A 14370-nucleotide genomic window follows, 5' to 3' on the forward strand; every position below is an offset into this window, starting at 1 on the left:
CATGGTATACGATGACATTTTTAGAGCGACATGCTATACTATGACGTTTTTAGAGCAACATGCTATACGATGACATTTTTTGGATGACATGCTATACTATAACATTTTTAGAGTGACATGCTATACTATGACGTTTTTTGGACGACATCCTATGACATTTTGTTGAATGACATGCTGCTGCTGCTTCCTTGCAACTATATTTTAATAATATCACTTTAATTATAGATAATTGAAAAGAAAAAAATGGCTCTGAAATACTCAATGAACTGATACGTCATCTAGTGTTAAACTGAATAAGAATTCTTAATAATATAAAATGTAAGTGACTGAGCTGTATTAATTAAATCGAGATATTTCAAATTGAAAGAAACACAACATTGAAAGATTTCAGTCAATTAAACCTTAAATTCATTTACCTAAGAAAACCATCCTATAATGCGACCTACAAATGACCTACATTTTAAAAAAATATAGGTGCAAAGTAAAAGTTTCACACAAAAGATTAATCACTGATGAACATTTAATTGCTCTGCAGATATTCAGGACTACTGACAACACAGAACCTTAACCTTACTGTTTTAATCACATTTAGGTTTTCTAAACGTTACATTAATGTGAACCAGCGTCTCCATGAAGTTTTATTAACGAAATGCACTACATTACAGTAACACAACACGCTTCAGCTGTTTACATGAAACTCAACACAAACATCGTTAGCTTAATGCTACTACTGCTTTAATCAGGCTACGACTGAGCAGCTAGCTCGGTTAGCATTGTGAACATTAAAGCTAGTATTTACTGGATGCTAACTTTCTTCTCTGGTCAACACACACAGAAATAAACACCAACATCTGGAGTGCATGGCACACATTACATCTGACACTAAAGCTGCATATAAAGCGCATTAAAAGCGGCACAGATAAGAAAATAAACATTAACTTACCGAACTATCAGAGTCCTTTCAGTGTCTGCTGGTAGAATCAGCCTAAGTTAGAAAACTGGTTAAAACAAGCCAACGGGCAGGAAAACCGTCTGTGGTTGTATGACGAATGTGACTAGCATTATGGTTTGCTTTGACTGTACACCCACAGGTCTTTGTGAACTCTGTGGGTCGCTGTATTTCTCATGTCGCCTGTTGTGGTTCAGCAAAACCTGAACTCAGTGTTTACGTCTGTTTGCATCTTTCTTGCCTTGGCCACATATACTGCATTTTAATGCAGCTGAATTCCCAGTAAATCTGTTTTTATTTATATATTTTTCTGTTTCTGTTGTCAGACAACAGAACTATGAAATCGTGACCAAAACGCAGCCCATTTAAACTGCATGTTAACCAGCTGTCACTTCACAGCCATTTCCGAAGTTGCTGTTCATACAAATATCTAGCTAGTTTATTTTTCAACTGTAAAATATCCTGCTTTAGAAAAAGACTATTTAGAAGAAAACAAATTAAGATTGTTCAGGTTTTAATTGAAAAGCAAGCACATTTCGGTTTTGGTCTTTTCATTGGATTTGTTAACAAAAAGGCATAAAACATCAGCTGTATCCTTACATATAAGATGAACATATAGAGAAAATCATTTAAAAAAAAAAAAAAAAAAAAAAAATGACTCCATAACGTTGTACTTGTGTTTACAACCGTGTTCGCATTTATTTTCAGTAATTCTTCCCATACATAGAAACAACCTGTACAAAACGGCTGAGCCTTTCTGCTTTTTTCTTTCCTTTTTTTTGTCACAACATACAAGTTGCATCATGATAACAACAATCAGCAATATCATACACCCACTTTGCAATATTCAAACTAAACATTTTCTGTGCATTACAAAATAAATGTACACATACTTAGATTTTTTTTCCAAAAAAATAAAAAAATTGCTGTTATTTACAAATCCCACAACAAAAAAAGTAAACATTCTCCACACCAGTTTGTTTTACGTTGAACTCAGCTGTTCTCTTAAGCGTGTTCTCTTATTATTAACATACTGTATAATTTTAGTTTGTACAGACTGTTTTTTTTAAATTCATATTTCATCTCCATGTAGTGTGACTGAAAAACGATAGAGCACCTATGATACGTTCACTACATGAAAAAGTTTTAAAAACTGATTATATTTCTGTATGTGACATGAAATTAAAAGAAGATTTAGTTTATGTCTACATGTCTTGTAGTGTTTAATGTATGCCCCATTCAAGTATTAAAAACTGCATTACAGGACTGTTAGTATTCAGTTATTGTCAGTAAGGCAGAAATGACATTTGCATGATGTGAATCATTTAAATTTATGTCTGTCTTTATAAGCTGCTGTAAAATCTCAATGTTTCCATAATATTGGTATTATGTTATTTAAAAAAAAAAAAAAAAAAAAAAAAGTTGAATCTGAATTTTGCAAAACTTTTTAGAGCAGGGGTTTAAAACAAGTCACCTGCTGATATCGTAGTTGCATCTGGGCAGAAATAAAGTGATAACACCAGACGAAATCTACAAACCACAAAAGGTACCTTACTACAACCAAAAACTGCTGTGAGAAATAAAATCTATACATATATTTACTTGAGATTCAAACCTGTTTTGTTGAATGTGACACGTCTAAACATGTTTTCTCGTCACCGTCGTTTCTTTTTGAGTGTTCTTGTGTTGGCCTTAGCTGATCCTCTGCTGTACGTCTGTGGAAGAGGCAGTGTTTTATGGCAATAGAAGGTAGAAGTCACATGTGCATATCATGCTGCACTAATATAGTGCAATGTAGTGCCTGAAACAAAGCAAGGGTGGAGGCAAGCAGGCAGGCAGTAGTTTCCATGAACAACTGATTGCAGGCTACTCCTCCATCAGCATCATACAGATTGGTTTATCCCACAAACACAGGCCTGTGTGCCTCTGAATCAAGCAAAAACAAAAAAGAAAAAAAGAGAGAAGAAATGCCTCCCTTTTGTTCAAGACTGTAAAAGAGATTTGAGTCACAACCCAGTCGAGGATTGAGAAAAAGGGATCCAAACCTTTTTATGGAGATTTTCCTCTCCCTCCTCCTCCTCTTCCCTGCGGTGACTTTTGGCAACGTACGAACCGTCACAGCATCCTAAGCCTCCAGCTACTCAGCATTTTTAGGGACAAGCAGAAAAGCGCGGGGGAAGAGTTGGAGCTTGTGCTGCCATGTTCTGAGACAGCAGGAGAGCTGGGTCTGTCTTCTGCACCCAGCCCTGCCTGTGTCTCAGACAAGTCCTTTGTGTACAGAAATATGGACGTGTAGGGGCAAAAAAAAAAAAAGGCATTTCACTGAACACGCTGGAGGTCACGAAGGCTCTTGCAAAAGAAAATGTTAAATAACAAAAGAGGAGTGAACGGAGCTGTACTTGAAATGGTTAAACCCCAGCAGTGTCTCTGCTAAGAGGATTTTCTGTAATTTCTCCGCTTTGTGACGTGTCCATTCACGCTGCAAACATCCATGTCCCTCACTGTAATGGAGTGATGAAGTGGGCCTCTATGACAGGTGAAGTGCTCGGTGAAGTGTCCCTTGGAGAACTACATGTCTGTGTCCCCATCGTAGGCGAGAGTCAGAGGTTTTAGTCGGTTGTTTTGTTGCCTCTGTCTCTGAGGTCTCTTTGGCTTTTTGCTGTGAAAAGATTAAAACAGTCAGAGCAACACTTGAAATATTCTCATACTACTTTATAACCACCAAGCCACGACCTCACAGTCATGAAATTACATCCTGCATGTTGTGGATAAAAGTGGTTGTGATCATGAAACACAAAATGCAGGTGAGACGATGTTACAACAGGGAATGGAGGTTGAAATAAAGGTTTTAAAACATGTATGGAAATAAATTCTTTTGGTTTCCAGTTTTCATGTGTAGTTTCATGAATTTACTTGATTATTTGAAAAATAACAACCCCAGTTAAAGGTTAATGGTGAAGGTTCCCACTGACCTCTGTGGTGAAAGAGTTGATGATTACAAATACATTATCAGTTTGTATTACTATATTTTATTCAAAATCCCATCAAAAGACCAAAACCAACAAGACTTTCTGACGAAGGCCAACTGGTTACTACTGAAGATAAAAATTTGTATAAAGGGTCATAAAAATGTAGTTAAACTTTTTAAAAAGGGTCATCATTTGTTGAGATGACTGATCCTTGCAGTTTTTCACTAATGTTACTCATACAGAAGGTAGCTGTGGTGCCGTAGTCTCCAGATCGACCGGTTGATCCATATGCTCTCATCTCACCAAATACTCATTGGTTAGACAATTTCCAGTGTAATTTTAATGCAAGACATTACTCAGGAGCCTTCCAGAATTAATCCATTATTTTTGACAGCAGGAGAACTAATAACTGAGTGTAGACCATGCAAACAGTGGTTTGCATATCACAGCTAAACAACCAACATGGCAGATCATCTAAAAACAGAAGGGTAACATTTCCTATGTTTCTCAATAGTTTTTATGCTGTATCACCAATTGCTACAGTTCTTTATTCAGAAATATATGACTATGGGCAGGCGCACACTGGTCTGCTTCAAGTCTGCTGCTAAAATATCAGTTTTAAATAACCAGGCTCAAATCTAGTATGCTGCAAATACTAGCTTTTGTGTTCATTTAAAATTAATTTACGTTAACAAGGATAAAGTCCTCTCAGTGCCCATTTAGTTCATCTACAAAGTGCAGTTTTTTTTTTGTCTCCTGCGACCAATTGGTTGGTTCCAGAGTACTACTATTTCAGTTAACCAAGATTTCCAAAGCGTTTATGATGAGCATTTGTGACAGCGTAAGTTTTCTCATAATTATGGACTGATGTGTTTTTAGGTTTTGGACAATGATGGAGATCTGTGGCACAAAGGATTAAGATACATCAGGCAGTAAATACACTTTGGTTTTGGTTTTTCACGAGATTTGGTGTCAGTATAAGAAATACAGAAGAATAGTAAAATGAAAATTTGTTAAAAGATAAATAATAGATAAAAGACAAAGCAATAAATCTGACCATGAGAGTTAAAAACTACTCTAACTATTCAGAAAACTACACAGTTTCTACACAGACAGACATGGATGAAGAAAACTACAATCTAGAGTACAACCACAGCAGAAAGGTCACAGCAGTGGAAGAGCAGACTGATCTATATTCAGCAAACTACTGGTTGATAGATTTCACACAGTTGATTTTTTCAATAAAATTTACATTAGTGTCTTCATTTAGAAGCATTACAGGTATTAGTGTGTTAATTTGCATGCAAACTCTGCACACAAGCCACACATTTACTATTTTGCCTTGAGGGGGAAAAAAGGATCTTTAGAGTAAGAAGTGAAGGCTTTATTTCTACTTTTTTTCTGGGCTGTTGGAGTAATTACGTTAACACTGTGGATGTGCTCATGACGTATGCACGGCAGCTCATCACTTTCTTTTTTAGACGGCAATCCTTCAACTTAATAAAAATTAATTTTATTTAAATGTAGACCATCAGAAACTTTTCTCAGACGTTTCTTAGGTTTTTCCCGTCGTACACCAACTTGCTGTAGCCAAGTCTATCTCTATTACTACAGATGCTCTCCTCTTCAGCTCTGGCAAACCAGTCTTTGCAGGCTGACGTATCACAGATGGTTGCCGGTGTTCAAGCGTGTAAATGTAGCCACAGAAACCAGATTTAAAACTCCAGTATATTGTGAAGTACAGAGAGATTTAGCTGGAGCTGATTGGCTTTATCAACAATGTATACAAATTTGTATGTTTAAGCCCTTGACTTTAGCTTTAAGTAATAGATTCATGTCTGAGAGTAATATTAAGGTATACAATATTCAAAATATTTACAAATGTAGAGTTTTTATCCTTTAGAAAAGGGCAGTAAAGCTAGTATTTGCTTGTGCTTTTTGTTGTATCATCCCATTTCTGATTCATGTAGAGTTTGAGCCAGCAGGGCCGTCCAATTAATTCTTCTGAGCATTAAAAACTTTCCCCAAACTTTCTCCCAAAGTCCTCAGAGATGTGTGATGTAATGCTCTCTGGAGTGTTGAGATGCTTCAGAAAGAAAATACTGGAAATTTTGTAAAAAACAATCAGAAGAGCACTCTGGGGAATTTTCTCTGGAGAGCTTCTGGGATGGAAGAGCTGACAAAATACTTAGAGTGAACATGAAGCATCAGCAAATGAGCAGAAAAAACTCTTCAATCTGTGTCTAGTAATGTTCATGCTAGAGCTGCTGCTAATGTTTGTTTTCACTGTCTATTATTCTGCTAAATAATTTCTAAGTTTATCAATCAACCTTTTAAAATAAAATTTCAGAAAGTGGCTAAAACTGTCTGATAAATTTCCAGTTAAACGTGATGCATGACTTGTTTAATATCATGAAAGTCAAAGAAAAACAGCAGACGTTTATGAAAATAAGTAGCTGCTTGATTGTAATTTCACATCATTAGTCCAGTTGAATCTAGTCTTACAGCATTGGTATGTTTTTTCAAAGCTGAGAATTACACAGAAACAACATAAAGTTGATGTTCTAGCTCTGAAGCTTTTTTTTTTTTTTTTTTAGAAGACCTGTGGCAGTCAGTTTTTGATATAGCACCAAATGACATTTTGGAATGACAAAACTAAGTCATTTGTACTCTCAACAAAAATCTGGTTGGAAATGAGTGAATATTAGTGGAGATAGGATTTTTTTTTTTTTTAATTAAATTTGAATGGATGATACATTTTTATTGTTTCAATTTCTGTAAAAAAAAATTATCTACATAAGCTACTGCAAAGATTACAAGTTCCACCTTTTTCTTGAAGTTGCCTTATTTTTTGTGTAAATACTTTGAGAGCAAAGAAAAAAAGCTAAACTCCTTGTATGTGTGCACATATTTGGCCAGTGAAGCTGATGTAGACAAAACAGCTTTTAAAGATACGTATTATACATGAAATCTACACGTTGACAGAATGTAGTAAACAACTAATTGTGTGTTTTGGATGTTTTCTTTCCACTAGTCTAAAAAAAATGTATATGTTAGGGGAACAAAATATTCCAAAATCTTAATTTTGACCAGAGTATGAAAAACGTGTCTGTAGTGTTTTTCTAAAAGAGAATGAGTAAATAACATGAGGAAAAAATAAAGGTGTTACCCGATTTCCTTTTTTGGCCACAAGAGGGCAGAGTGCCATCATGCTACTGAAACACTTCAGTTCCTGTACAGTTCACTCTGATTAATGCTACAGAAACATGACCCTGGAGTTAATATTTAGCTTTCTCCTTTCTATCATAATCAGCATATGTTTGAGTGTTCTGTTATTCTATTCATACCTTTTAACATTTTACTAGTAAATGCAACCAAAACACCACCATCCAGTAATATGGTAAACTAGACTCATCACATTTTTGACAACATCAAGTGTAGAAGCCTGTAAATTAAGAGTTTATGGCACAGATGTCACATTGGAATGTACTAGATTTCAAAAATGTACCTAATCATGTATAATGTGTAAAAATCTGTTATTTCTGCCATACATGTAAGGTTTAACTTTTATCTGAACTGATCGTTTTTGGATTTGAACTTAAAATAAACACAGGAACAATTCATTTAAAAAAAAAAAAAAAATATATATATATATATATATATCTACTAATATGTTTACCCAACAACAAAATAAAAGGCTGTTGCTAATTATGCTTAATAATTGAACAGCACAAAAGTTATGAACACAGTCCAATTTTTATCATGTAGATGGGACTTTTGTCTTGGTGAAAGTTTTCACACACCTCATTTAATAAAAAATAACAGGAATAATAGTGGTTTTGACACAAGTGCCAAAACAGTTACTTGAATTTTCATACCATAATTAAACAAAGCCTTTTGAACCAACAGGAGCTTGCTCTTCTTTCATTAACAAAATATCAGAGAACTTTAAAAAAATGCAGTTGTGGTTAATTTGTTTTAACACAAAGCAGCTGTCACATAGTTTTACCTGAATCAGGTGCAGTCTAAAATTAAGACTTCAGGAGGGAATTATCTGTTCAAAGGACCAGACACTTGAGGAAAACCCTTTGTTACCTTTAGTTTGGACTCCGTTTTAATCAGCAGCGGTAGCAACTTAACTGTATTTCTGTGAATATTGTACTCTGATGATTTTTGAACTGCGACTGCAAATTAAATTTCTTTAAAAAGATGTAATCACTTCATTAAATATACACAGACTAATGCATGTTAACCTGATGATACAGTAATTCAAGCGCATAATTTATACTTTTTCTTTTGGTATGTAAACTATATTTTGCTGTACTGTCAATTTAAAATGCAGGACATTTACTTGTACTTAATTATATTAGCATTGTTGAATTTCTACCTTTACTTATAGGATCCTAAAGGCTTCAGTTGACAGTAACTGGACTTCTTTTTGGGTCTTGAGGCTGTTTCTACGCTTTCCTGGAAATATTATTTTTTTTCCTTGAACTTTCCTGGAAAATTTAATCAAGTAAACAGGCAAGAGCCTTCCATTGGATAACTACAGCAGTGATGAATACGTTTCAGCTGCAACACCTTATTTAACTGATGCAGTGAGGAGCTTCTCATTTCTTAAACAATCATGTCGGAAAACATATCCTCTGGTCATGGAAACGATGTTCATCTGTCTCAGAAGGGTCAAATTATTGGCCGGAATCAAGCAAAGCAAACTAAGGAGATTTCTGAAACTACTAAAATCAGGTTAGGAACTGTCCAACGCATTCTTAAAACCTGAAGGATAGTGGTGAACCATCATCTTCAAGGAACAAACATGGTCGGTCATGTGGTCTGATGAGTCCAGATTTACCCTGTTCCAAAGTGATGGGGGCATCAGGGTAAGAAGAGAGGCAGATGAAGTGATGCTCTCATCATGACTAGTGCCTACAAGCCTGTGGGGGTTAGAGTTATGATCTGGGGTTGGTCAGGTTCAGCAACGTTATGTTCCCAAAGAATGAGGTCAGCTGACTACCTGAATATACTGAATGACCAGGTGTTTCCATCAGTGGAGTTTTCCTTCCCTGATGACATGGACATGTTCCAAGATGATGATACCAGGATTCATGGGGCTCACACTGTGAATGAGTGGTTCAAGGAGCATGAGACATCATTTTCACACAAGGATTGTCCTCCACAGAGTCCAGACCTCAGTCCCAATGAGAATCTTTGGGGTGTGCTGAGGGGAGAAGACTTTGTGCAGCGGCTCTACTCTCCCATCATCAATACAAGCTCTTGGTGAAAAATGAATGCATCTCTGGACAGAAATAAATGCTGTGACATTGCAGAAGCTTATCGAAACGATGCCACAGCGAATGAGTACCATACTCAAAGCTGAAGGCAGTCCAAGAAAATATTAGTGTGTGCAAGGTTTTTTTTTGGCCGGGCAGTGTATAACATCTTTCATGTACCTGCAATGAACATTAACCCCCACCCGCTATGATCTCAAAATTTAATGTAAAGCAGAATTCTCCCCTTTCTGATGTCAACAGAAACAGAAAATGTAAACTGAAGAAGTTTCATGCAGGCAGAATTTATAGCAGAACTGTTGTATTGGATCGCCTTAGATTTCACAAGTGTACTTAATAAAGTGGCCAGGGAGTGTAGGTATCACACAGAGATTGAAAACCTTGAAGTCAACAAAGTACATTGAAAAATGATGAAATTCAACTCCAAGGGCCAAACTGAAGAAACTAAAAATGTATTTGAAGTAGAGCTTTTGGATTTTGCAAGGTCCCAGGGACTCAAAAAATGATTTCACATGGTATTTTTTCAAGAAAATTCATGTCACAAGCTGGAAGTGTTAGGTGACTGAACATGAAGTGGCTGTAAAATGTGTAGGCTTCTTCCCTCTGTCTTTGCAGTGAAACTGTCTGCCCAGTGCTGTAACGTTCTGATAATCTGCAGCATATGTTCCAGTAGGTGGTGGGCATCAAACAGTAGCTATTAGTCTATGTTGTAGATTTCCTGAAAGCTTAAGCGTTGAGTGTTCTGTTCTCTTCATTGTGCACAGTTAAAAAAAAAAATACAGGTCATTTTTCCTGACATCCTCCCTGCGAACTTAATATTGCCATCCAGCAACTTAATAGGTTCTGTGAAGGTTGTGCTCCTGGGGTTTTAGTTTTGGCATCAAATTATGCTATGGTTTCACCTGTGGCCAGTTTCCGTTTCTGTATTTTGTTGATAAAAATCAGTGAAACTGTGGATGCAATGAATTTCCAACCAGAGTGGTTAAGATGCTTGCAAGCTGTTTTGCAATGTTATAGGGGACAATTTAATGCTACTAAAGGGAGGCCTGAGAGGTGCTCCTCCTTTTACAAGTCTATATATGCATAGTGGTGCTTCTCCAGGATAAAGCTGCTAATATGATGGATGGCCAATGAACTTCTTTTATCAGCTGTTGTATGCACTCTATAACAAGGTACTTGACCGTCTTGTAACCACGTGTGCGATCCTACCTTAGAGCTTCATAGGTGGCATTGCTACAAAGTAATGCAGATATTTTGTTGTGGTAATCAGCTGTGTTGATTACTGTGCACCCCCACCTCGACTGCTGGCAGGATACTGACGCTCCAGTTTTTACTCAGAAGTTACTGCTGTTTTTTTTTGTTTTTTTTTTTTTTAAACTGTGTTGTCAAGGTTGGGAAGTGATATTTTTTTTTACTAGAGTGGCAGTAAAACCTTCTTCCTGAGTTTGTAGTTGTAACTACTGGTAACTATTGTGGCTATGGAAAAGTTAAGACCTTTTACTAGGCTGGGTTTGGTCCTGTTAAATAGGTTTTTCACTCACTTCTCCTGAATTTTGACGAGTATCATCTTAGGTGTTCTAATACCATGACTGGGTTGGGAAACACATGAAAAACAGATCATATGCCAAATTAAGATTGTCCATGATATAAAATCATCAGATTGCGCACCCTTAGTTCCAGGTAAATCACAATCCACACGGGGTGTAAGACCTGTGTCTCCTCACCAGTCAGTTCAACCAAAGAAAGCCTTTTGGAAGAGAAGTCCAACTGTCTACAACTGATGCTCTTAGGATTACCATGACTTGGATGAATGAAACTGCACAATTACTTAAAGGAGTGGTTAAAAATATTTTTCAAAAGTATGCTTTCTTTCAAGGTTTAGATTAGTGCAACATGAACATAGCTTAGCAGGGTTTTTTTGTACAGATACATTGTGTTAGTGACATTTAGAGGTAGCAGTTGTATTTTTTTTTTTTTTCAACTTCAGAGCTAGCCATTCTCCACTTCCAGTTTTAATGTTTAACTGTCTCCTGGATGGAGCATCATGCTTAGTGGACAGACACACGAGCGTTTTAAATCCTCTCCTGCAACTCTCAGCAAGCATTTCATAACGCATGTTTCTTTAAATGACAAACTATTCTTTGAAATAAAACATCTCAGTGCTTCCCCCACCGCTGTTAGTCCATGCTCAAAATATATATCTACACACCTCTAAATACACCACAGAGAGTTACTGTTATTCTTATGTGGTTTGCCACGATTATAAGAATAATTTGGCTGTGTGACCTGTCTGGGCTTACTTTTACAATAATGATTTGAGTACAAGTTGGTTTTAAGCACACAGAAATTGGGATGGGTCACTTTTAAAACTAGCAGGAGGTAGAAAAAAGCTGGGGTGAACAGTGTCTATGTGCTTTAAGAGCTCTAAAAAATCTCTACAAGAATTAAAAGGAGCATTTTCTGGGTGGTTTGTCCTCACCTGCACCAGCACCTTCACTGAACTAGTCAGGCAGGACATGTGACACTTTGAGAGAGGTCACAGGGGAAGGTCAAGAACTGCAGGTACTTAGACTGGAGGGTGTGTTGGGGTGCGAGTGAACACTCCACATTCTAATTAGCTGCTTTGAGCCTGTTCTTGGCAATCGGGACAGGTGTAAGTCATCTCATGTGCATTTTGGCCCATCCAGACTGCCGTCCCATTGGCGTCAGACTCTTGGGCCTTAAGAGAGCGATGCACCTTGGCACAGTAGCTGCTGCTCTCACATAGGAATGGCATGAAGGAAGCAAAATAGACAAACAAAAATGGTGACATGGTGGAAGGAAGCTTTAACTCAAAGCGGGTAGGGGAAAAAAAATGAGGGCGGTTTGGTTTTATGAATGAAGACGATGAAGGAGGAGATTAAACTTGTTAACTCACCAAGCTAGGTATATCATAGACACTATGAATATGAGGAGCACAAAGGCTCCGGCTGCTACACCATACACCCACATCTTCAGTTTCCCATCTGTGGAGGAGGAGGCTCGTCAGTGTGTCTGTTTACAATTTAACATGGCACCAGCAGCCATTAAAACAATTCTGTGAATGCTTCAGAAAACTTTAACACGTTGCGATTTTTACTTATTCTGGGTAACATATAGTATAATAATGATACAGCCCATGATTTATAGTTATATTTCATCATCTGAATCCGGCACCAATAACTTGCCTGTGTCTGCTGGTACCCAAATGAATATAGGTACAGTGGGAAAAAAACAAGACCAACAAGGCAGGAACAACTGGGTGTTTCAGGGGAAATAAATTACACTCAGTATTTTTGTAAATGTTGGGCAACTTAAAAGCTTTAAGGTTCTTCTCTATCCCAGTGTTGGACATCAATCTTACCTCATCATGTTCTAACTGCACACTTCAGGAAGAACAAGGTGATTGTCTGAAAGCAATTCTAAACCTTTGCAACTGTTCACACCAACAGCGTCACCCCTAATGCAAGGTTATCTAACATCTCAAGTTGGAGCTTTCAGGTTGTAAATTTGGTGAAACAAGTCCCAATATATCGGGCAGTATGAGCTCTGCGTACATACTGCCTTGATTATGTTTCCTTGCAGATGTGCAAATGGAGAGTATGGACACCACTGATGCATAGTTCTTTTTATACTACTTAGAGTCCAATTACTAGATGCTCTCCATTCATGCACAGTCAGTCAGCACTTACATATTGTGAGCTGCCCTTGTAATGTTGTCGCTGTTTAAATTAAGGAGAATGATGAACCTTGTCACTCAAAGACCTATCAGACCCTTGGGTACTTGTGCAAAGCAAAACACTGGCCTTTGTATTTATTTAAAAAGACAAAACACTAAAAATAAATGTTGAAACTGTATCAGCTGTGGTTAGTGGCATGTTCTGCCCAGTGCATTACAGCATTTCTTAACATTATAGTAAAGATTTTTAATCCTCTAATATCAGTATAGCTATGCTATTAACTATACAACTAATAACATGAACAAAGGGCAAAATAATCAGTTTTTTGTACCTCGTTCATAACTGAGGAATAGAATGTGCATTTAGGATAGTTTAGAGAACATAAGCCAATAAGCTTGATCATTGACAGAAATAGGCAGCGCAAGTAAGTTAGACAACGTTTCTTTTTTTTTTTACCAGACTACATTTTTAGGGACCCAGTATTTACAGAAAATATGTATTTCCTTAGAAATGTCCAGTTGTTACTGTCTTCCACCCTTCTTCTGTATCTACATTTGAATTCAAGCATGAACCGATAAGAATTTTATTGGTGCCTGATGATGCAACAAAATCGCACTAAAAATCATAAGCTGTATTAAAAACTATTAGTTTTTTCTCTTGATCTGCAATAAAGAATAACAGCAAGAAGAGTTTTTCAAAAACAAGCAACCATTTGGAGGATAAATAATACAAGGGTTACTGTATGTGATGGCATGTAAATGTGTTTGCTCCTGACAGACATTAACTCAATCTGTTCTGCACTCCTGCATCCTAAATGTGTCTTTTTCTGTCATGCACCATCAGTCACAACGCTCTGTGCAGATGCAGCTCTCAAATGTTAATGTACCAGCAGTTGAGAGAAGGAAGCAAGCTCCATCCATGCACAGTTGCAAGTACAAATGGGTTATATCAAATGTTAATTAAACACTGTCAACACAAAATCGGCCCAAAACATACTGAAAGCAAAGTACATTCTGCTGCTGTCATGTGAAAACCTCTTAGCTTTACGTAGCAACTTCACTTTAAGGATTACATGGTGCCCTGCAGGTTGAGAAATTCTACAAATGCTGGACTCTAAAACCTTTTCCCTCAGATAAACTTAGTAAGACACTCAAATGAAATGACGGCATTTTTTTCTTTGTCTGTGGAAAAGAGGAAATATTTTAAATAAAAGTTTCTGACTTGTAACTTACATAAACATTTCTGAAGTGGTTGTTTTGGAAATGTGTGTTTACAGACCTTTGCACTGTTTACATGGTAGGATGAATATATGCCAACATGTAACCACTGTTTGCCGTCAATAAAGGCCCTGCTTACATCATTTGCTTATGTGGGTTCCAGTTCTACTTTTCTTGCTGCAGCAGTGTGGTCAAAGTAATATTTCTGAACATATAAACCATGAAGGCCTTTTTTCCCTTCGGGCTTCT

General features: G+C 36.9%; 1 protein-coding gene across 1 annotated transcript in view; it reads right to left on the reverse strand.

Annotated features, from left to right (window-relative positions):
- Positions 1 to 1623: 1623 nt before the first annotated feature.
- LOC111566140 (thrombospondin type-1 domain-containing protein 7A) overlaps positions 1624 to 14370 on the reverse strand; it is a 176240-nt gene continuing 163493 nt past the window's right edge. Inside the window, exons 26-27 of the mRNA XM_055013863.1 lie at positions 12124 to 12211; positions 1624 to 3608 (exon numbers count right to left, since the gene is read on the reverse strand). Coding sequence (XP_054869838.1) covers positions 3518 to 3608; positions 12124 to 12211 — 179 coding nt within the window. The 3' untranslated portion in view covers positions 1624 to 3517. The remainder of the gene's footprint in view (positions 3609 to 12123; positions 12212 to 14370) is intronic.

Source organism: Amphiprion ocellaris, chromosome 9 (assembly GCF_022539595.1).
Source record: "Amphiprion ocellaris isolate individual 3 ecotype Okinawa chromosome 9, ASM2253959v1, whole genome shotgun sequence".
Taxonomy (NCBI): Eukaryota; Metazoa; Chordata; class Actinopteri; family Pomacentridae; genus Amphiprion; species Amphiprion ocellaris.